Source organism: Sphaeramia orbicularis, chromosome 8 (genome assembly GCF_902148855.1).
Source record: "Sphaeramia orbicularis chromosome 8, fSphaOr1.1, whole genome shotgun sequence".
Classification (NCBI taxonomy): Eukaryota; Metazoa; Chordata; class Actinopteri; order Kurtiformes; family Apogonidae; genus Sphaeramia; species Sphaeramia orbicularis.
The window spans coordinates 34,952,805-34,976,762 of NC_043964.1; the positions used below are offsets into that span (position 1 = coordinate 34,952,805).

Consider the following 23,958-nt stretch of genomic DNA (forward strand, 5'->3'; position numbering starts at 1 on the left):
GAGTCAGTGGATTCTGGTGTGGGAAGGGAAAGGAAGGGAGGGATGAGAGAACCAGCAGCGCTCAGAGGAGAGAGAGAGAGAGAGAGAGAGAGAGAGAGAGAGAGAGAGAGAGAGAGAGAGAGAGAGAGAGAGAGAGAGAGAGAGAGAGAGAGAGAGAGAGGGCCGTGCGCACTCAGGCAGGACAGGAGGGCGCACGGGACATCAGCACACCGGCCGGGTCAAGGAGCTGCAAGGATGGAGGTCCGACCAGACAGGTTTAAGGCGGTCGCGGCCAAAACTCTGGGGAAAATACACAGGTACGCAGATTTCCCAAATATTCACATCTAAACTGACTTTTCGCTGGTTTGTTGCGGTTACTTTCATTCAGAGGGAGACATCAATCTGTCCTGATTCCTTTCCCTACTCCAAACTATTCCACACAAGTATCAGGTTATAGTTTTTAACAACAGCTGTATTTTTGGAAGTGGCAGCGACGAAAATCCATGTTTGCGCAGGATAGAGCGCAGCGACTACATGGTGTGAAGTGGATTAAAAAGTGATGCCGGTGATGGAGAGGGTTTGTGCGATAGCCAGAAGTCAGGTGAAGGGCTGGGAGGCACTTTCCTATTGTCAGATATGGATGAAATGCATTAAATATTGGCGTTAAAGAGGAGAGTGTAGTTACATAATGTCGTGCGTTATTGGCACGACCTGGCTGCATGGGAGGGATGACCAGATGGAACCAAATACTATCTATCTATCTATCTATCTATCTATCTATCTATCTATCTATCTATCTATCTATCTATCTATCTATCTATCTATCTATCTATCTATCTATCTATCTATCTATCATATTTTAAAAGTACTTCTAATTTATTTATATTCAGAATATATGTTAAATTGTTGTTTCTTACAGTAAAACATGTTGTAAATCGTGCTATAAATGATCATAAAGGGATGTAGAAACCATTACTAACTGTAGATGGGAAGTGTCCATCTGTATCACCTGTACAGCCTATATATGATGCAGGATGTGTGAAGCATCTGCAGTGTGTCTAAATATTTATAAGTGTTGGATGTATGTAAAAGTTTCATATCTAAAAGTTACCATAGAGATTGGTGTGCATACAATATTTTAGTAAAAAAAGAGATTAAAGACAATGGTAGAACCTCATGCAATAACCGCTGCTTTAAGCTTTCTCTCAGGATTTGAGGTAGCAACCAAACGTATAAATCCCGTCCTGAAATAGCCTGTTTTTCAGTCCAGCTGTCGAGCTACGCAAATCCCTAAACTCTCCCCTCCCACTCAGTCCATCCCAGCCCATTCCACTTCCTCCAGCCGCTCCCTCCTCCTCCTGCATCCATCTATCCATCCATCCATCCATCTATCCACTGAGCCATTGAGATGCCAGCCTATAGGTGTCAGCCTACTGGGGTCTCCCAGATTAACGGACATGCAAATCTCCAGGCTTTTTCCCCTCTTACTGGTTGTGAGCCTTGTACAAGCCCACGGCTGATACCATGAGAGATATGGTGTATTGGATTTGTTTCAGATTGGTTTAGTGGGCGTTTCTTCAGCTTAGTTGGTGCACTCTGGCTTTACATGGCCTCGCTGTTGGCTACAAGCAGCGTTTCCTTGAGTAAAAGTGGATATTCTGTTCAGATGAATATTTAGAAGCCTGTATCTGCGTCTTTACATTTGTGTGGATGTGTAAAAATGTTGCCTGATGAAAAGGGCTTTCCCTTCATTGTGTAAATAAATGAGTGTGTCTGTGGGCAATCTCACCACCTCACAGACAAACCGTGATCCCCCCTGATGAAAGCAGCCAAGAGGTCATTTATTATTTAAACATTTTCTCCATCAGAATGCATCTCCTACTGTTTCTATATTAAACTCCACTAGGTAAGCAAACTTCAGTACTGTAAGGTCAAGTGCACCCTGGTATCTAATTCATTATATCTGAAAATGAATGGGTATATTTATACACATTTATATGTAATTTATTTGTGTTATTGTGCCAAGGAACTGCTCCACAGCATGAAATAAAAAACAATCATCCAGATTCATGATACTATCGTCTCCTTATCACCATTTTTATTACATGTAAAACTCAACAAATGACATTCCATCACACAAATATGATACACAGCTATTTATTAACAATGGTTGTACAGTATATTTGAAATGTCTGCATGAACAGCTTTGCAAGGAAGGTTCACATCCCACTACACACTATGCAATGAAAAATACATCTATTTTCATTCTATATATAGTTTCCCTTGGGGTGGAGTGCTGTGCTTAATTGTTGGTAATGAGTTAGGAGTTAATGTACATAATTCTGTGGTTAAATCTCTTAAAAACATTCCCATTAATAGTGTTATTCTTCATCAACCATTGCATATTTATAGATAAATAATGCAAATGCCCAAACACAGAGCATCTTTGTGAGAGAGTGCAGTGAAATTCAGAATTTTGTTTAATGCAATTTAGTCACTTTGCACATTCACTTGAAGGTAAATCATAATGAAAGAAAAAGAAATTCATGTCCGTTCTGGGACTTTTTTTTTTTTTTTTTTTTTTCACACTGATTACAGCAGTTGTGGTCATTATATTAAAGCTTTTAGTCTGGTTCTTAACCTTAAAGAAAAATAATGGATTAGTGGTTTTTACAGTTAAGGAACAACAATCATTTGAGTGTTATAATGTTGAATTTTAATAGAAAACACCAAAATAATACATATGATAAACTTCCATTCTTCTCTATATACATTTATATTCAGTTTTTCTTTCCATGACAGTGTTTTTTGTTGTCGTATGTCTTTTTTTTGTGTTTTGTAAATGGCTTCATATGCACAAGTTTAAGGTGGTGTCTTCATGTATGATAGATTTATCGAACCTGAACAGAAAGTCAGCTGCAACTGCTCAGCATGCCTGGTTAGCTCAGCACGCCAGCACTGTTTGTATGAGCGATATTAGTATAGCTTGAGTAACGTGTGTTTATACCCTGCCTGTGCCATGTGTTGCGTGTCTATGTGGGTTTGAGCTCAAAAACACTGAGGCACACAACAGAATAGCTAAAAACAGGAAGAGGTTGTGTCGAGAGGAAATGTCTAAATAAGTAATAAGATGACGGTAAACGTGTTGAAATGAAGAGTGTTTGTGTGTGAGCACATATGTGGTCAGAAAAATAAGTTAAACAGTGTAAGTCTTTAGATAATATTGTTCATGAAGGTCACGCGTGTGTGTGTGCATGTGTGTCCGTGTATGAGAGTATGTGTCCAAAGGAAAGAGGAAAAAAAATGCTGTGACAGGATGGGGAGGAGGGTGTCTCCCTGGGTGACACAGTCCCACTGAGACCCAATCTGTTCACTTCAGGGAGAGGGAGAAGCTCGTAGGGGAAGGGGGAGACACCACTATAGAAATGAGAAAATAACTCCAGATATTTCATTCTTTAAAAAATCCTCAAACCACCACCAATATATCTAAAAATAAATAAATAAATAAATACAAATAGCAAGACATGGATTGATATAGAACATACTATGCACCATTCAAAGCAATGAGTACATGAATATGGATGAATAATGACCAGGGTGTCTGGTGTTACATAATATTTTACTGTCAACCTCTCTGGATGTCTCTCACCCCTTTCCATCATCCTCTTATGAGAGGATTACGTGGAACGCTCTGTGAATCGGTAAATTTAATATACCATACAGGGAAACAAAAGTCCCAGGTCATCAACCAGCACGTGAAAGTGTTAGTCTTAGTTTTACTTGGTCCAAGTCACAGTATATCTAATACTGTAAAATCCCAAGTAGAAAAAGCCACGTAATCTCAGAATTTGACAGTGAATGTGAAAATATTTAATCTGTATGAGAAGTTTTTGTAGATCAGTAGAGGCTACATGACCAGGGTTTTTCCTACCATTATACTGTGTATTATACAATAAAGTGGACTCTCTTGTAAATAAAACTGTATGTCTCAATGGGACTACCTGTATAAATAAATAAATAAATAACAACAATAATAATAATAATAATAGTGTAGAATGAAATTTAAATTTTCTTCAGGACCTCCAAACCTGTCATGTCTTCCACAAAACTATGGAAAGCACTGCAGCATTGTGCAAATTGTGTGAAAATAAATTCAGTTTTTAGGCAATAACATAGTATTTTCTTGGGGTCGGACCCTAAATCACATGACCACACAACCCACCCCACCACAGCACCATGTCAAAGCAAAAAGCATTAGTCTATAAGAATAGTAGTGAATGATAAATTAGTGCCATATTTAAAAAAAAAAAAAAAAAAAAAAAGATCAAATAATTCATATATAGTGTTAACAGGAAAGTGTGTATGTGTAGGTGTAGGTGTAGGTGTAGGTGTGTGTGTGTGTGTGTGTGTGTGTGTGGGGGGGGGGGGGGGGGGTTGCAACTTCAATACAAAAAAATGGGTTACATTATATTCAAAATGTTTACAATACGTTTTCATCTTTTAATGCAGAGCTGCTTAAGATATCCTCTAAACCTGTGATATAATCCAGGATGTAATCCAGACTAATTCACTTGGATTGACGATGTCAGGTCGACCTTGGAGTTTTAATGTCAGGGTTTTTACTCACATTTTATTTTGTCGATTGAACTTGCTGTCTTTTGCTCAGGTGAAGTGTACAAACATGAGCTGGGTTTGAGGTGTCGGTTGTTCCCGTGTTTCCGCTGAGCCTGTTACTACTGTAATTATGGTCTTGGAGAGGGCCTGGGGTCACGGGGCCCCTGCCGGCTCGTCCTCACTCACTCATTAATCGTTGCCAGCTGAGACCAATCAGGTCCTCGCTACACTAACAACAGAAGCTCCATCAGCTGAATGAAGTTTGCAGTGTTGAGATCCTCACACGAAGGCAAATGTCCTGGGACGTTTTTTTTTTTTCATGTGCGTGACTCTCATTCTGCTGCAGACACAGTTGAACAGTCAGCACAGTTGGGAATCACCTTCATGGCAATATGAAATCAATGTTCAGTGTCAAAAATAAGCCCACATTAGAGGAAGGAGACCCTCAGTGAGTCAGCTATTATGAGACTGCACACATTTGAGTGAAATTGCCCTTTAGGGGGCAGCATCTGTAATTAATAGTAATTTTTGCTGTGGGCTAGCCTCGTTAGCTGGTAGCATATGGGTAGGTGTCAGGCCACAATCTGTCATGAGGTTTAATGAGGATCCTCCTGCGTCTTTCTCCTACACTGAAGTATGATACAGAGCACAACTCAGGGGGCGAGTCAGCACTTTTGTTTAGGACAGAGAGAACACTGTCCGACTGATTCGACAGAAAAGGTGTATATACCCGCCTTTGTGTCACATCAGCGTATTGCTCAGAAATACAGGATTGGCAACTATTTCATCTTTCTGTTGTTTATGTTTAATACTCAGTTGTGCACCTGATAAAAACACAATCTGGCAATTTGCCCACTTTTCAGAAAATTATGTTACTGTATATGTTTTTTTTATACTGAACAGTAATGAATATAAAGGCTTTTCAGTGGCTCTATGTTCACTCTATTAAGGCAAAAGGTGCACAAATCAAACCAGCTTTTCCATAACAATGTGGACAGCAAAATCACAGATTCGGATTCAGGTCACTTCTAAATGTGGCCCCAAACCAGACACACATATGACAGATTGGAATGCAACAACAGTTTGAGAATTTGAGAATTTTTGCTACTTTTACATCACTTGACAATGATCACGATTCTGTTTGCAAATGTCATCATCTTCTTTCATTCAGTGGCTTTCACTGCATATCAACTTATAAATATGACACTGTAAACAATTACTTCAGTGGCCTCCATGTGTTTCACACAACAATGTGCTGCATGTGACATCTTTCTTGTTGTTTGCACAAACAAGTCATTTCAGGACTGTGACCAATTCACAGGGAATATTATCTTTGTTATATAATAAGCATGATGTGATCAGCCAAACAAAAAAATGGCATCTGAATTGTACAGGACATTTACATTCTGGAGAAGTTGACATTTTGTTTTAAGGGTCAAAGGGAATCTTTTTTTTTACTCGGTCAAAATGAACAAACTGTGTTAAATTTGTAACTGATGTGAATTGAATACATCAGTCATGTGATAACATTTAGATGATATACCTCTTTGTTTAGGTTAATGCAAACATACACACCTTATTGTCTTAACGTGTTGATGAAGAAGCAGAGCAAATCCTCTCCTCCTTCCCACGTTTTTTTTTTTTTTTTAATTTCTTCTAAATTCTACTAAAAATCTTGGATTAGCACCTTCATTCATTTTAATGTGTGGCTGCTGAAATATACCCAAAGGGAAGTTTTGTATGACCTGTTTGTCCAAATAAACAAAGAATGGAAAGAAAAAAAGAGAGAGATCTGAGTAGGGTTAGTGGTGCCGCCAAAAATCGAAATATGATTTTGAAAGTTTTTTTCCTCTACATGAACTCATGATAAAACAAAAGTACTTTTCTTTACAAATTTTTATTCAGTATATAACCAAGTATAAACAAACAACTAGAATAATTAGCACTTACAAGCACTTGCATGTTTGGCAACATGTATTATTAATGCTGAAAAATAGAAATGACAAAATAAAATGTTAACAGAGAGTTCATAATGACTGAGGAAACATATATATGATGTATATGAATATTACATCAGTCACATTTTTGACCAAAAGAGGTCTCCAAAGGAAGCATCAATATTAATGTAATCTAATTTTTTATAACAATCAAATCAGTGTAATAAATTGCTCAGGCCTAGATCTGATAGGTAAGTGTGACTATAGCCTGCATTAGTCTGTATATGGATCTATCCCCCTCTGTTGGAAAATATGTAAATTGGAGACAGGAAAAAGGTATATCTGAAGAGTTCAGGAATTATCTGAAACACACATAAAATACCTGTAGTCTATGTTAGAGAGAGCTTCCATTCTATGCAGAGGATTGAAAAAGTGAATCACAGGCCAGCATGCACCTAACCCTGTGTCATGATAGAGAAAAAAATCATGCTGAACCACGCCCAGAGCAAGTCTGCCCTTCCATATTCATTTCCGGAAGTAAATCATTTTTGTAATCCTAATCTGAATGTTGTGACAGATTAAGAGAGAGAGAGAGAGATGTGCAGTGCAGCCTCTAATCTCTTACAAATTCTGAAGCGTTGCTTTACAAAGCCTTTCTGTTCTGCAGTCTATTGTGTTTTACTTGACAAATAAAATATCCAGTAAATGACACTGGAATTTAATTTTTAGGCAGTTTATACAGTAACATCTATGACTTTTTGTTACTGACTTAATTGCATGAATGTGTAAAGAGATGATGCTGTTTAGAAACAAGAGGGATTGGGTCCACGTGCATAACGAAGAAATATAAAACAGAGGGAATATGCAGAGAAGCAGGCAGAAAAGCCATCAGATAGATGGATAGTGACAGATTACAGTGTAAAAGCTAGAGTAAATTATTTATGTCACCCAAAAACACATCAATAATTAACCAGTGTCAGAGTCTGACTTGTCCTGTGTTAGTATATGCGTGAATAAGTTATTTTGGAGAGTCAGTGTGCTAAGAGACGAAAAGAAATGAACTACCTTGAATGTTTGCAACCATAGCAAATGTTAGTTTTGGGAAAATACTGATGCTTAAATTCAAAACACCTCTTTAAAAAATGAAATCATCCTCATCACATGGAACAAATCTATGTGGTGGCTGCGCCTGTTTCTGTACATAATTCTCCAGCTCACTGACTAACTGGATCAGCCCGACAGAAAGTGGATGGCTGAAATGAGTGAACTCACACATACTGAAAAACACACATATATGCTTTGGAAAGTCTAGATCCATGTCTGAGTTGCCTGAACTGCGTGTCTGCAGCAGGCATTTACTAAAGTCTGCTGCATGCAGTCAATATATAAGTGTATGTTTAATAGTTTATACAGTATGTATATAATTAGGGGTGTGTATTGGCAAGAATCAGGCGATACGATACAAATCACAATACTAGGATCATGATACAATATATCACAATATATCATGATACTGTTAACAAGGCAATTTATTGTTTGTTTCTTTCACATTTTTATTTGATCACAACAGGATCTAGTGCTATATCACAAAATTTTCCTGTGTTAAAACTTAAATGTTTTACAGACATGACAGTTTAAGATCCTGTTCAAATGTTCATATTCTATTAGTTCATAACTAACATCATAACATTATTTTTGTGCAATCCCAACAAAGGAACTAACATTATTTGATAAAAGAGTGTTAAATAATAATAAATAATATATAGAGAAAAAAGAAAACCAAAAAACCAAAAATGAACCTTCACAAAATCTGAGTCGGAATAAATACCTAAAAATATCGATACAGTACTTCCTGATATTGGTACAGTATTGTGAAATGAACTATTGCGATATATTGCAGAACCGATATTTTCTTACACCCCTATATATAATAGGGGATGTTGAAGGTATAGACAGGTAATACACAGATAACTTCTCTGTTTGATTCCTGTGAAAAAACTGAGTCTAATTTGACAAATAATCTTGCAGAAATTACATGAAATTGAGATTTTTAGTCTCAAATAAATAAACGTAGGATTGAACTATTTCTTTGTAGATTTTCATCCTTTAGTCGTGTCTTTTGTATAGGGATCATAAAAGAAAAGGTGTTGCGATCTGTTGTTCGTATCTGGGGAATATTGGACATTTTTTACAGCACCAGTTTGCCGGCCGGTCCCAGGTGTCCCAAAGAAGTGGTCACTGGGGGATTTTGCCGTCATAAGCTAACTCTGTTTCTCAGCTAGTGACAGCTGCTTCCCCACACTGGGAGACGCTGAGTCAGACAACATGCCCCAACATGGTCGATGTTTGTCCATATGGAGATATAAGTGTGACTAAAGAGGCCTATGACAGCATGTAATGAATAAAAAAAAAAAAAAAAAAAACTGACAGACTGAAAAACCACAACGTGACCACAGTAAAGGGAGTAACATGCAATACACCATTACTGCACCTTTATAGGTTCATTTTTTTTTGTTTAGGTTTATATATTTTTGGGAGTTAATTATTTTTCATCACTAATTCATGTGGGCTTTTTTTCACTTACAGTGGAAATAAGGCCTTTACCTAAATATATCCTGGGATTAAGTAAAGATTATGATAACACTGGTCTACAGTTTTTTAGAAATGATTTGCTTCAGAGATTAAATGTGCTAAATGTTATGTATTTTAATAAGATTAATTGGAAAATAAATGACAAAAGTGCTCGATTTGCTGATGCTTTCAAGGTATATGATTAAGTGTTATTACACATATATATTGGTTTATGTACATTTATATAATAGTTTTATAAATCTTCCACTAAATAGAACCTGTAAAGTGAATGTATTCTAATGTGCAGACAGTGTTTTGAAGTAGATCTTGTAGCTCTGAGACAAATATTCCTTTTGAGTGAAACCCATTCTCTCCTTAATTCTTGAATTTCACATTTTGACCCAAGGCTGTATCTTGGAAAGTTCAGCCAAGTAGCATTTTTTTCTTGATTTTTCTTTATCAGTGACTCATGTGGTAAAATTTCATTACTTTTATTCTGGAAGCATTTTCCTTGTAGACCAGTGTAATCAGAATATATATGTATTTTTTTTATTAATAATTGCTAACAGACATAGAAACAATACACATACATGCACAGACAAGGCTGGGATGGGGGTGGGGGGCTTACAGAGCTTACATTCATACAATTTGTTACACAAAAAAGTACAGGACCATCAAAATAATATATTTTTAAGCAAACAAGATTTGACAGTGGCCCATGGATCTGGTGCTTTAAATTCAAAGGGAGAGTCCAAAAAAAGTGAGGCCTGTTCCATAGAAAGGAGGTCCAGAAAGTCCCTGTACCAGTTGTCTGTACTAAAACTGTTTGCGTTCCTTCCAGTTTATCATTATAACGCGCTTTGCTGATAGAAATTCCAGTGACAGTATTTTGTCCATTATATTTGATTTACCATTTTGGCTTCTTATTCCTAGTAGGCATTCCATTGGGCATGCTGATATCTGCACATCAAACAGAAAAGATCATTTTTCAGCAGCACCCCAAAATAACTTCACAGCTGGCCATCGCCGCATAAACTTAATTTTTCCTTATTCATTATATTTCGTAAACAGAGTGTGATATAAGCTCGATGTAATAATTTAAGATGCATAATTTTATACCTGACACATTTAAATCATTTGGTGCATTTTTGCTGTGCTGCATCTCATTGTGAGTCAGAAAGACAAAGACCAATGTCTTGATAATTAGAATGATTTAAATAAAATGAACTATTTGAATTTGTAATCTTTTTTAATTAAACATTTAAGAAAAACACATTTATTTGTAAAATACTGCAAACGATAATCCGGAAAGCCACAGTCTTTTGTACATATTTCAATTCTTTACATTTTAAGCTTGACCTCTAAACAGTCCTGAAATGTTTCTCATGTAATTCAAAAAATCCCTCTTTCACCATTTCCATGTTCTGCAAGTTTTTGTCCCTAATGGATGCTCTCAGTTTTTCTCTGTCTTTTTTAAGGGGACGGTAAAGGGGACAGAGTAGTTAAAGTATCACTAAAAATGTGTCAACAAACAATTTATCCATGAATTTAACATATTCCTGCAATGTAAATGGAGTAAAACATACTGTAAATTTAAAATCAACCTTTATTAGATTTATTAGAATTAAAACATCTATATTCAAACCTATTGTAAATACTGTAGGTTTGTTCAGACTGTGCAGAGGAATTAAATATTTTCAAGGCGATTACTGATATATACAAATTGGAACAAAAGGGGAATGTATCTGAAAACAAAATTATTCCAACTTTATGGACAACCGTGTAAAATAGAAATAGAGGCTTTGTTTCGCCTCTGAAATCATTTGAGAATGTGTGTGTCCTCTCAGGTTAATTGAGAAGCCGCAACCCAATGGAGAAACCATCGAATTGTCAGCAGAAGGCCGTCCTCAGCTGGTGGAGGAGAAGGAGCTGCCGGTGGTGGACTGTACCTGCTTTGGTTTGCCCAGGCGCTACATCATCGCCATCCTGTCTGGCCTGGGATTCTGCATCTCATTCGGCATCAGGTGCAATCTCGGTGTGGCCATTGTAAGCATGGTGAACGACCACACTGTGTACAAAGGCAACAAGGAAGTACTCGTGGTTAGTATCTGCCTCCATATTGCATCTGTCAGATATTTTTAGGATTTCTCCATTAAATGTCTACAGTGGGGTGACTCGATGGTGACTCTGTGGTGCAGTGGTTAGCACTCGTGCCTCACAGCAAGAAGGTCCTGGGTTCGATTCCAACACCAGTGGATGGTGGTGGAACCTTTCTATGTAGAGTTTGCATGTTCTCCCCATGTCTGCATGGGTTCTCTCCAGGTACTCCCACCATTTAAAAGACATGCACTGATGGTTAATCAGTTATTCTAAATGTGAATGTGAGAGTGATTGTTTGTCTCTGCGATGAACTGGCGACATGTCCAGGGCGTACCCCGTCTTCACCCATAAGTAGCTGGGATAGGCTTCAGCAACCCCTGTGACCCTAGTGAGGATAAAGCAGGTTCAAAAAAATGAATGAATGTCTACAGTGCAAAGTAAAGGTTGTTGACAAAAACCGTAATGAATGATTTGCGTTTTCTCAATAATGACAGGGAAAGCAAATTTGAGAGACTTTAGGGACCCTTTTTGGCTCACTGTCAAGTTATTCACCAGCCATGAGTCTTTTCTTTTTGAATATCATTAAATGACCCCCCTGGGATGTTTGTACTGAGAGAATTTGAGTGTGTCTATGTATTTTGATAGTTGTCGGCAGCTGTTTTATTTACTTTATTTTTTAATACATATGTGGTTATGTGTGTGAATGTTTTTTTTTTGTTAAATTTATTTTGTGTTATTTTATTTTTCTGTATATTTGTAAAAGTGTTTGTGTTGGTGTAAATTAATTAATGATAAAGTAAATAAGTTGTCTACAACACTATGAAACTGTGCATAAATGAAGAGTGTGTGTCCTCTTTCAGGCTGCACAGTTCACCTGGGACCCCGAGACAGTGGGGATGATTCATGGCTCCTTCTTCTGGGGCTACATCGTCACACAAATCCCGGGTGGCTTTATATGTCAAAAATTTGCAGCCAACAGGTGAAAATCTTCACATTTTTAATGCATAAAGACCTAGTGCCACTTTTTTGGCAGTTCCCAAATTAATGCTTCTGTAGGTTTAACCTTTCTTAAGTGATTTATTTTTATTTATTATAATATTATCCACTGTATTTTGGATTGTTTTCAGTGAAAATCCTACATTTTGCTCTATTTAATTTACTGATCATGCAGATGTTCAGAAAAGTTCTGATTAAAGTTGAGGGTTATTATATCTAAAACAGAGAAAACTGAGAAAATGACTGAAAAAAACTGAAGAAAAAGACACTTGTTTTACATTCAGTAGCTGAATATAAAACAAGTGTGTCCATCCACTGTCATTGATCCAACTCCATGGGTTTTACTGGTGAATCAATGTTGTAGAAGATGTTTCCATGTTCACTACGGAGCCTCTGAACGTCCAAATGGATCATATCTGATGACCATGAAAAGATGACAAACTGTATTTTACATCAATTATTTACATGTATTAATAGGTTTAAACATTTTAGATCAGTAGGTCTTGTGGTCCTCAGTGGCTGCTTGGGTCTTCATGGGTTAATATCAATTCAAGAACAAGCAGCATCGTAAACTATGCAAATTAAGTGGGTAATTATAAACAGTTTAAACAGTTTGTATTTAACAGCATCAAACATAAACACTGAAAAAAGAAACTGGTCTCAGGCAGAATCAGACCAGCTGGACAAATCCACTCATTTACATATAAGATTCTGAAGTTTTATCCACTGAAGTGAATGTTTTCTCTCCTTCATTATAATCTTTCCAGCTCTTCTTAGTGTTGAATATTCATTGTCGTTGTCTGTTGTTTGTTGTAGAGTGTTTGGCTTTGCCATAGTGGCCACATCCACCCTCAACATGTTGATTCCATCTGCCGCTCGCTGCCATTACAGCTGCGTCATTCTAGTCAGGATATGTCAAGGACTTGTTGAGGTACAGTATTTGTCTCTGAATACATTTACTTGCTAGTGTCAGTGTATGCTCAGAGAACCAATCTGTGTTTTTCTAACTGTGCTGCATGTTTTAGGGTGTATCATACCCAGCCTGCCACGGCATCTGGGCAAAGTGGGCTCCTCCTCTGGAGAGAAGTCGATTAGCCACAACGGCCTTTTGTGGTAAAGCTTCAAACATTTAGACACATTTTTAATCACAAAATTGAACCATGAACCTCAGGTACCTTCACAAACCAGAACCCTACATTCAGAGTCAAGTTCTGTAGTTGTAAAGGTTTTAAAGGTGAAACCATCTGAGGTTTGTGAAACATTAAAGGGAGACGAGCATGCAGACAATAGCCACTCAGTAATACTGCCTATAAGTCATGTAAAATGAATGATGTGTCACTTTTCTTTGTGTTTGATGCCTTCTCTAGGATCCTATGCAGGAGCAGTGGTCGCTATGCCTTTAGCTGGGGTACTGGTTCAGTACACTGGGTGGCCTTCAGTATTCTATGTCTATGGTTAGTACATTTATACTCTTTTATACGGCACCTTTATGAAGTTCTTTTCAAAAACAAAGGAAAAACAGTAAAGAACAGTGAATCCATTGTGAGATAAAGACAATCAGATTAAAGACAAGATTCAGCAGTTCAATAAAAACATGAGAATGATGACGGTAAAGTAATAAAAATCACATCACAAAATAAAAGTGAATAAAAGCAATAAAAGAACTGTGTCATGAAAATGTAATGACAGACAACATCACAACATACAACTTTCATATTTAGGGATAGTTTTGTTCACATTCATCTACAACACAGAAAATTCTTCAGAGTTTTTGTTGACATTTTTCATGATTATTATTGTAAATATTATACCTTTCTGACCATATGACCTTATGCTCTGACCATAAGTAATCGTTTTAAACTACAAGTAATAGCCTGTTCATTCAACTCTCTTTCAGCATGAAAGAAATCAGCCACTGAACATAAAAGAATAGATAGATAGATAGATAGATAGATAGATAGATAGATAGATAGATAGATAGATAGATAGATAGATAGATAGATAGATAGATAGATAGATAGATAGATAGATAGATAGATAGATAGATAGATAGATAGATAGATGGATGGATGGATGGATGGATGGATGGATGGATGGATGGATGGATGGATGGATGGATGGATGGAGGGAGGGAGGGAGGGAGGGAGGGAGGGAGGGAGGGAGGGAGGGAGGGAGGGACGGACGAATGAACCTTATTCATCCTAAACTGGTAAATTACATGCAATAACTATAGAGTACCACAGCAAAGATGAGTAAAAAAAAAAAAAGCACAGCCCAAAAGCAAACACCATATACTATACATAATAAATTAGAAGTATAAAAAGATCTGGGTTGAATCTGGATAACTGTAATGTGCTAAAATAGAACTGTAAGGTGCAAAACAAGTTGAAATATTCCAAATGAGAAGGTGTAAAGTGCACAGTTCAGTATGAGAAGAAATGTCCATAACTAACAAACTGTCAGTAACAGTTTTCGCAGCCTTTGAGTGTGTTAGTTTATACTGTGGAGTGGAAAAAAGAGCAGTACTTTCTTCCATCTGTGTACTGAAGGTCTTCATTAATATTTTTTATATTTGTTTTTCACGAATTCCAAATGTCCTTGTAGCATGCTGCTGGAGTTGTAAAACTCACAGCTCAAAGTCGTTCTTCACACCAGTAACAGCAACTTGGCAGGAATAGTTCTTTTTCATTATGTAATTCACTCTTTTTTTACACCATCAAATGTGGTGTTTTTTATTCCTTGTGTACTGTACTCACTTTTGTGTTTTTTTTTTCTTTCTCTTGCTCTCCCAGGCAGCTTTGGGATATTCTGGTATTTGTTCTGGATTCTGGTGTCATATGAAAGTCCTGCAGCTCATCCCACCATCTCACCAGAAGAGAGGAAGTACATTGAAGATGCCATTGGAGAGTCTGCAACATTTCTAAACCCTCTTCATGTATGACACTACACACACACACAGTCTGGGTTTTAATGCAAATACTGCACCTGCACTTACGTTTCTATCCTATCTTTTGATTTATTCCTCTCAGTGACGTCTCATATTCCACTAATATCTGATTTATGTTGGTGGCAGAAATTTAAAACTCCATGGAAACACTTCTTCACCTCCATGCCAGTCTACGCCATCATTGTGGCCAACTTCTGCAGGAGCTGGACTTTCTACCTGCTGCTCATCAGCCAACCAGCATACTTTGAGGAAGTCTTCGGCTTTGAGATCAGCAAGGTCAGACTACACCAGAAAGGCCTTTTGCAGTTGCACTAAACTTAAATCAACAGTTCATTTATTTTACACTTGGGGGAATCCAACATTTTTTGATAACTTCAAATGCAACATTCCCTGCAATGATTATGTAATGAATCCAAGAGAAAATGCTGTTGCAGGCAGTTAATGTTTCACCTGTCATTTAAAAATGACAACCATTTATTATTTGATAATCACATATTGTTTTAAATTAGAGATAGATGCCTGTAGGATTTTTTTTCTGCAGAAGTTGCCATAGGAACAATAGCAGCAGACAAATAAGATGTGCAAGTATGTGATAAGTGGATGTATATGTATGTATAGGTGTGTATGTATATGTGTATGTGTGTATATATATGTAGGTGTATATGTATAGGTGTGGGGGTATAGATCTGTGTATGAATATGCATTTACATATATGTGTTATTGTATTACGTGTTTATGTAAATCATATTATATTTGTTCATAATAATATAAAGCCAGAAACCAAATTATTTAATAATAAGTATCAGTAATATTATGGTATATAGGATAGATATGCTTAGACTGGGAAGGTTATTATTGTTATTAATTATATGAGGAGATGGGGTGGGAGTTTATAAGTTGTACTTCTTCTCACTCCTTTTCGAATATGTATTATATGTCTTATGTTTAAGTCTTTTTTTATTTATTTTCTTCTGTTTTGACATTCATATTCGAAATAAATACATCAATCAATCAATCATTCAGATAGCTAATGACAAGCATCTAAACTGGAAATGTTCACACTGATAGATGAAAAAGAGATTTAATTTTTTTTTTTTTTTTTTTTTTTTTTTTTTTATGGTTGTTTTCTATTCATTACTTACTGTGAGTTTGATTAAGATGATTCAGATTTATTTATTTACGTATTTATTTCCCTGACTTAGATGTTCAGTTTACCAGTTTACTTACAGTCTACTTTCAAATAAAGGTCAAAGACTGTTTCATACATGCATAATGTGCTTTCAGAGTCAAAATTTGGGATGGACGAAACAATTATTTGGCTGTATACTTTTTTACTCCAAACTATCATTATGATACTGGCCTGTGGGAAGTGACACAGAACATAAAAGCTATAACTAAAGGACTATTGCAGGTACTTTAACCCATAAAGACCCAGGGTGACTTTTGTAGCAGTTCCAAAAAGAGTTTTTCTCTATTCTACCTTTCTTAAGTGATTTATCACCATTTATTATAATACTATCCTCTGTATTTTGCATTTCTTCAATACAAATCCAGTATTTTCCCATATTTAATATACTGGTCATGGAAATGTTCAGAAAAGCTACGATTAAAGTTAATTGTCATAATATCAAAAGCAGAGAAAAATGAAGAAAGTGTGGCTTTTTCAACAAAATCTCTCATTAACTGAACATAAAACAAGAGTCTCCATCCACTGTCATTGATCCAACTCCATGGGTTTTACTGGTGAATCAGTTTTGTAGAAAATGACAGTATTTCCAAGTTCACTTCGGAGCCTCTGAATATCATCATATCTGATGACCATGAAAAGATGACAAACTGTATTTTACACTAAGTATTTACATGTATTGATAGATTTAATGGATCAGAAGTAATTAAACATTTTATATTGGCAGATGATTTGGGTCGCCAGTGGTTGTTTGGGTCTTTATGGGTTAAATGCATGACCCTCATCTCAGTCTCAGACATTACCTTGCACTTTACATTCAACTTAGTATCAGTACCGTATCTGATTCTATTCTATTCTATTCTATTCCATTCTATTTTCACATTTACTGTAATACCAGAGCTCCTGGACAACATTTCCTTGTTTTTAACAATGCTTTATCCCATGACAATAGTTCTGTAATTCTTATCTTTTCTTGCATAAATGTTTGGATGAAATACTTTAAATATTGGTGAAACATTAACTCAGACTATTACATCCTTCAGCCTCTCAGCTCTCTGTCTCTCTTGCCTCTTGTCCTCTGTCAGGTGGGCCTTGTGTCAGCTTTGCCTCATCTGGTGATGACAATCATTGTGCCCCTTGGAGGCCAGTTGGCAGACTACCTGAGAAGTCACAACCTGATGTCCACCACCAATGTCAGGAAGCTCATGAACTGTGGAGGTGAATGTCAGACCTTAGCTGGAGGAGGAATGAAACATGTTACACTACGGCTGAAGTTTATGGGTACATGTATGTGTGCACGATCGAGAAAAGGACAGTAAAACCATTTCTTTCTCTAAATGTTACTAGGAAAAATCATGCAAACTCATAACTTCACTTTTCACTGCTACACAGATGGTACTCAGATTTACCTCCCCCTCAATTCCCAAAATCAGGCCAAAGTAACTTCACAAAACCATCTCCAAGATATTACAGTAGTTGGCTCATAATTTTCTTCAGTTACATGAGGACAAGACAGAGATTGTACTCTCTGGCTGTCCATGTTTCAACAACACTAATATCATCCAGGCCGGACTACTATAACTGTCTCTACTTATGTATCCCTGAACCTGCCATCGCATTTACAACTAATCCAAAATTCTCCTGTTATTAACGAGATCCCTTGACTTTGCAGGTCTTTAGACAGGCTGCAAGATGCACCTTAAGGCACATTTATTGTCTATAGTTTGATTCCATGAGCTTTATATTGTTACCTCTGCCAAGGAGGCTATGTTTTTGCCGGCGTTGGTTTGTCTGTCTGTCCGTCTGTCCATCTGTCCGTGCGCAAGATAACTCAAGAAGTTATGGACGGATTTGGATGAAAATTTCAGGAAATGTTGGTACTGGCACAAGGAACAAATGATTAAATATTGGTGGTGATTGGGGGGGGGGGGCACTGATCTGCCTTGCTGGAGGTCTGCGCTCTCCGAGTACTTTTCTAGTTTAAACTGTTTTTTATTTTATTTCAACAACATCTGGTATGCACATATATTTGTTTATGTTTGCATATAGGATTACTTATAATGTTTGTCTTTGTGAAGTGCTTTGGTGCAAACCTGTTGTAAATTTGCAGGGCTATATTGTTGAAATAAACTTTAAATTTTAAACAGCATCACAGACTATAGGAATAGGAAATTTGTTTTTGTATAAATTATTGACTTAGCTCAAGCAAAATGTAAATTCATTGTGGTGTCCACTATTTAAAAGCGGTATCATTTTTTCTTTATAAATTTTAACATAGCAACTTCATTGATACAAAGTGAATATGTGTGTATATGTTCTTATGTGTTTGATGGATGTGTTTCAGGTTTTGGAATGGAGGCCACCCTCCTGCTGGTGGTGGGGTACTCTCACACTAAGGGTATTGCCATTTCCTTCTTGGTCCTCGCTGTGGGTTTCAGTGGATTTGCAATCTCAGGTAAGTGAGAACAGAAATAAGAGAAAAAACAAGTAATATGATGAAAACAGCAAGACTTTCCCTCAACAATTTCCCTTTTCAGCCTTGAACGGTTTGCAACCACTTGGACTCATTAATTTTTGTAACTGTTTTCACTCAGGGTTTAATGTGAATCACTTGGATATTGCTCCTCGATATGCCAGCATACTGATGGGCATCTCGAATGGGGTGGGAACTTTATCTGGGATGGTATGTCCTCTCATAGTGGGAGCGATGACGAAACACAAGGTAAATAACAAAAGTACAAATGCTCTTTTTTAATACTTTTCAAATTTTCATGTAAATATTTGATTAATCATTAGACTCTTTGTTTCTCTTTCAGACACGTGAAGAGTGGCAGGGTGTCTTCCTTATAGCTTCTCTTGTTCATTATGGAGGAGTGATTTTCTACGGTATGACTTAACTGAATGCAGTGTTTGAGGCATGTCAACAGGAACTCAGCCTATATACTGATCACACCCTGTTTTTCTCATTAGGAATCTTTGCATCAGGAGAAAAGCAGCCATGGGCAGATATAGAAGACACCAGTGAGGAGAAGTGCGGTATCATCGATGAGGATGAACTGGCTAATGAAACAGAGGAGATGTACCGCAGAGGCGGGCAGTATGGGGCCATGAGCCAACAAGTGGTTGGTTCAAACGGAGGAGGAGGAGGAGGTGGAGGAGGAGGAGCCGGGGCTGGATGGGTGACGGACTGGGATAAGTCTGAGGAGTATGTGCAACCACCTGGATACAATTCTTACATGTATGGGGGAGAACAGGAGAAGGAGCTGACATAGAGGACTGACAGGATACAATTAGAAAAAAAATTAAAACAAGATAAAGTAAAGAGGAAGATTGATATTGGAAAGGGATTGTAAAAGAGAGTCACTGCAAAACTGAATGGAACTGCTTTGTGCTTTTGTACAATATTTACAATCGCACATATCAAATTTGTGCATCTGAGTCATTCCATTGTATGTTTGTGTGATGTTGCTTGCGTGTGTGCGTGTGTGTGTAGGCATGTGCATGTGAGTGGTTAATGTTCATCGACACATTCAGTATTCATCTGCAAAAACTGAACTCATCTCCCAGACATCTTGCCTGATTCTGAGCTTGTTCTGATTGGTTGGACATTTGTTTCCACGACAACAATGAGAAGATACTGTGTGTTCTGTTTGTGTGTGTGGTTGGCTTTCTGCCTGTACAGCAACTCTGTTGTTTTTAATTTTTTATTTGTTTGCCACACATTTACTTTTTTGCTTGGAAAGCACCCTTGGGACCTCAGTTTTAGAATCTAACTTCACAATTTGCATCATAGTTCAAAATATTCAATGCAAGCGCCCACAGTTATTTTTCTCTGGTTCTATTATTCTTACAGCTCTCATATATAATAGAAATCACACTGCTCAAATGATAAAACCACTAAATAAATAACATGTTTCATCAGAGTTCAGCCTGTCATGGAGAATCTTTTCTAAACACCTATGATGATGCATCCAGTTACTTTTACTCCTCCACATCACTGCAGTGGAGAATGTATTTTGTTTCCAGCGAATGATTGCATCTGAGAATCAAACAGGTTCTAACTGCTGAGAATTTGCCATGTTCTAAACCTTCTGTCATTAGTTTCAGAGAGTAAAAAGGTGCTTAGGTCTTATAGCCTGATGGTCTGTGTAAGTGTGTGTCACGCTTTTGTTCTAACAGGCTTCCTTTGATGTTTGTGCATATGAATGTGCAGCGCTGCGTGCTTTAGCTTGTGTACAAAGTGGTGTCTAGCTGAATCTCACCTGAGTCTGACCTAACTAGGTCATGTCCAGTTAGGCTTCTGGGTCACAAAGCACATATCATGAGTAATCATCTGGCAAGAATGACAAGCGGAGTGTGATAGGTGCTTAACTGATCCATTGTTCAACCAGTGTGGAACAATAGCTATAAAATTCCCAGGCATCATAGCATGTACTGCCTCTGATTGTGTTTCCTTTTTTGTGTCTGTGTGGCTGCTTTTCCCCATGTCTTCCTTCCTGTGCTCAACAGGAAGTTCATCATCTTCTCTTTCTTACTATTCAGTCTTTGTTGGTGCTGTTTTAATGTCTTTAGTAACTATGTCAGTCATGTCTACGTTGGTGGGTCAGAGCTTTACAACCTGTGTGTATGTGTGGTAGTGAGTATGTTGTTGTGATGGGTGCAGGTGCTGAAACATTGTGCAGTGAGCATGTTTTAATGAGCACAGCAGCGTAGTACCCCGCTATCCCTCTCATCCTTTTACTCACAAACACACACAGGGTGCTAATTTCATGCAAGCACAGTCAAGTGCACCATGCACAGTGTGTAGAGAGAGTGGTGGCACACTATTTGGTATTTATGTGGCTGTAGGTGAGCAGCACACCCATAGAGCGCATGGAAACAAAGTTGGATTAAGCAGAATTTGTTATGATATATTACCAGTGGGTGGGTTAAGGTTTGGTAACGATCATGGCCAATCACATCAGCTCCTGTCAAGCAGCACCATTGCCAGCTTGGCGCACTGACAGCTGGGTAATGGAAAGTGGAGAGTCCCAAGGAACTTCTTGTAAGACGACGCTTGCATTCCATTTACAGGTCATATTGTATTATGCAAGCTGCACATAGAGCCCACAAACTCTGATATGAAACAGCATACGCTTGCACATGCACATGCATACAAACATGCAAGCAGTTGTGCATTCTCTGTGCACTCCCAGGTCGTGCGCACAGCAGTTTACTTTGAAATGAAATGTTTATTTGCAGTTGGCTCTTTAAGGAAAATGGACTATTGGAATGTTACAAAGGCTGAAACTTTTATGGTTAATGTGTTTGTTGATAAAACATGTTCGAAAGGTGAATGCGGGAAATTGCCATTTTGTTTTAGGCAAAATGTCTTAAAGACATGAATGATAATACCTGTGAACAATTTAATTTTTAAGTGTTGTATCGGTGTATTTTTAATCAAGTTTCTTCTTTGTCTCATTTTATGGCTATTCCAATGTTGTCTTCCTCCTCCATGATGAAATGTATGGTGACCTGGTGGGAGTCAGTGTAAAAATAAAAAAGGAAATGATATTATTCAAAGATGCAAAAATGTGGTAAATATTCTATGTATAAAAGATGTATATGTGCGATATCCTTGTGTATAATAAAATTTAAGCAATTTAAGATGATGTCACTATTTAAGCACAATCATGTCAGCAGGACTTACCAACATGAGAAGATGATGACGAATTAAAACAGTGTTGAATTTTTTACATCACAAACACAATGTCACTGGTCTCTCTTCCTCTCTCTCAGGACAGATGGATGCAGGATTATCTCTGTGATTTTAGGCAAAGATTAGATAGGAGAGCAGATGCACTCAGTGGGAGAGTGAGAGAGAAACGTGAACGTCACAGACAAGGGAAGGATGATGATGATGATGATGATGGACCATAGGGTGGGGCGATGTGTGTGTCTAGTCCTGTGTCACATCTGAAATTAAACATCCAAGATAAGATATACTGATCCAATAAGTCCAAGAGGTTGCATTTTAGTGTTCAGAAGGAAATATGGTCTTTTTGAAAAACAGTTTCATAACATTTATAAAACTACTTAAACTGTCTTATTTTGCTCATCTGTAGTATAACATATTAAACACAACTTAAATAAAACAATATACTCTTTTGGCAAGTACTCTAAAAGGTTTATGACGTGTCTGCTCTGAAGCTGTTATTTAATGATGTTGCAGTTTCTCAAACTTGCCACTAGAGGTCAGTGAATATTAAAGTCAGGTGAGTCCTAAACTGTACTGTTATTGTTGTATTATTATGTACTGGACCACGCGGAGCTGACAACTACCAATTTTATATTGCTATAAATATCATTAAAATAAACATTAATTCAATTAAGTTACGTTGCCATCTATAATTGAGTTTGTTTTTACTTAATTTTAGTCGATGTTAAATCATTATCATTTATTCATCAGTAGAAGATATAACTAAGTAAGTAAGTAAGTAAATGTTATTTATAGAGCACTTTTCACTGACAGAGTCACAAAGTGCTTTATCAATTCAAATCAGAATCAAATCATTCAATCATTCATCATTATAATTCTTTTAAATGGTTTAGCCCTAGGTTGTCACATTCTGACCATAGATGTTATGGATATTATCATTTTAAACCACAAGAAACCACCTGGTTTCTCCAACTTTCACTCAGGAACTCAGGAAAAAAATAGATCAATCAATCAATCAATCAATCAATAAAAATGATTCATACTGTGGACATATTGCTGACATACAAAAGCACATTTTCTTTTTCTGTGTCTTTCTTTAATTTTATGATAAAATAAATCAAAAAATATATGTAAACAAAGAAAGATCTATCTATCTGTCTGTTGCATTTCATATACTATATTCATACATTTTATAATTTTGATTGCAGAACAAAAATATTTTTAAAAAGAAGGAACACTCACACACTCAAGTCATAAAATTATACAGCTGTGTGTCTGTATGTGTGATGCAGAGGTTCATACTGTTTAACAGTGTTTGATGCATGTGTTTTATGCCTATACTTTTTTTTTTTTTTTTTTTTTACAACATATTTATTTATTTAACTTTGTATAAAGTACAATAATGACATGACAAGTACAATGCAATATTAATATACTAATAAGACATGAACAGAACATAGCCAGGGGATGAAACATGTAAACAAACAAAAAAAAACAAAAGACAAACAAACAAACAAAAAACACACACAAAAAAAGAAAATATATCAAATTACACAAAGTTCAAATCTGTTGCATAAATCAGTGGTTTTGATAGCTTTTCTATTTTTAGAGTATTGAATGTTTGAAATATATTGGGTAAGCTCAATTTTAAAAATTAAAAAAGAACGTTTGACATTTGAGAATTTACATTTGTGAATGTGGTATTTTGCCAAAAATATAATTGATTATGTAATGTTGATCTGATTTGTTAACAGGATATGAATATATACCAAACAATATTTTTGAATAAGTAAAAGAAAAATCAGAAATTATATTTTGACAAATAAGAAAACAGACATCTTGCCAGAAAATATTTGAAAAGGGGCAGGACCAAAACAGACGATATACATTTTCTTCTGACTGATTACAAAATGAGCAATCTACACTGATA

At 36.7% G+C, this 23,958-nt stretch overlaps 1 protein-coding gene across 1 annotated transcript; it reads left to right on the plus strand.

The window, feature by feature from the left end:
• The first annotated feature begins 164 nt into the window (after positions 1-164).
• slc17a7a (solute carrier family 17 member 7a) lies at positions 165-21,981 on the plus strand. The gene is made up of 13 exons (XM_030142075.1): positions 165-296; positions 10,949-11,201; positions 12,062-12,180; positions 13,014-13,128; positions 13,223-13,310; positions 13,565-13,651; positions 14,990-15,132; positions 15,271-15,420; positions 17,416-17,548; positions 18,675-18,785; positions 18,925-19,052; positions 19,147-19,216; positions 19,301-21,981. The coding sequence occupies exons 1-13, from the start codon at positions 235-237 to the stop codon at positions 19,600-19,602; spliced, it is 1,761 nt and encodes a 586-aa protein (XP_029997935.1). The 5' UTR covers positions 165-234; the 3' UTR covers positions 19,603-21,981.
• The last annotated feature ends 1,977 nt before the right edge of the window (positions 21,982-23,958 follow it).

Bases quoted from the DNA above. Each gene is read 5' to 3' on its own strand.
- slc17a7a (XM_030142075.1), top strand. From the start codon at position 235: ATGGAGGTCCGACCAGACAGGTTTAAGGCGGTCGCGGCCAAAACTCTG. The intron at 11,202-12,061 runs GTTAGTATCTGC...GTCCTCTTTCAG, and splicing joins GCAACAAGGAAGTACTCGTG to GCTGCACAGTTCACCTGGGA. The intron at 19,053-19,146 runs GTAAATAACAAA...TTTCTCTTTCAG, and splicing joins GAGCGATGACGAAACACAAG to ACACGTGAAGAGTGGCAGGG.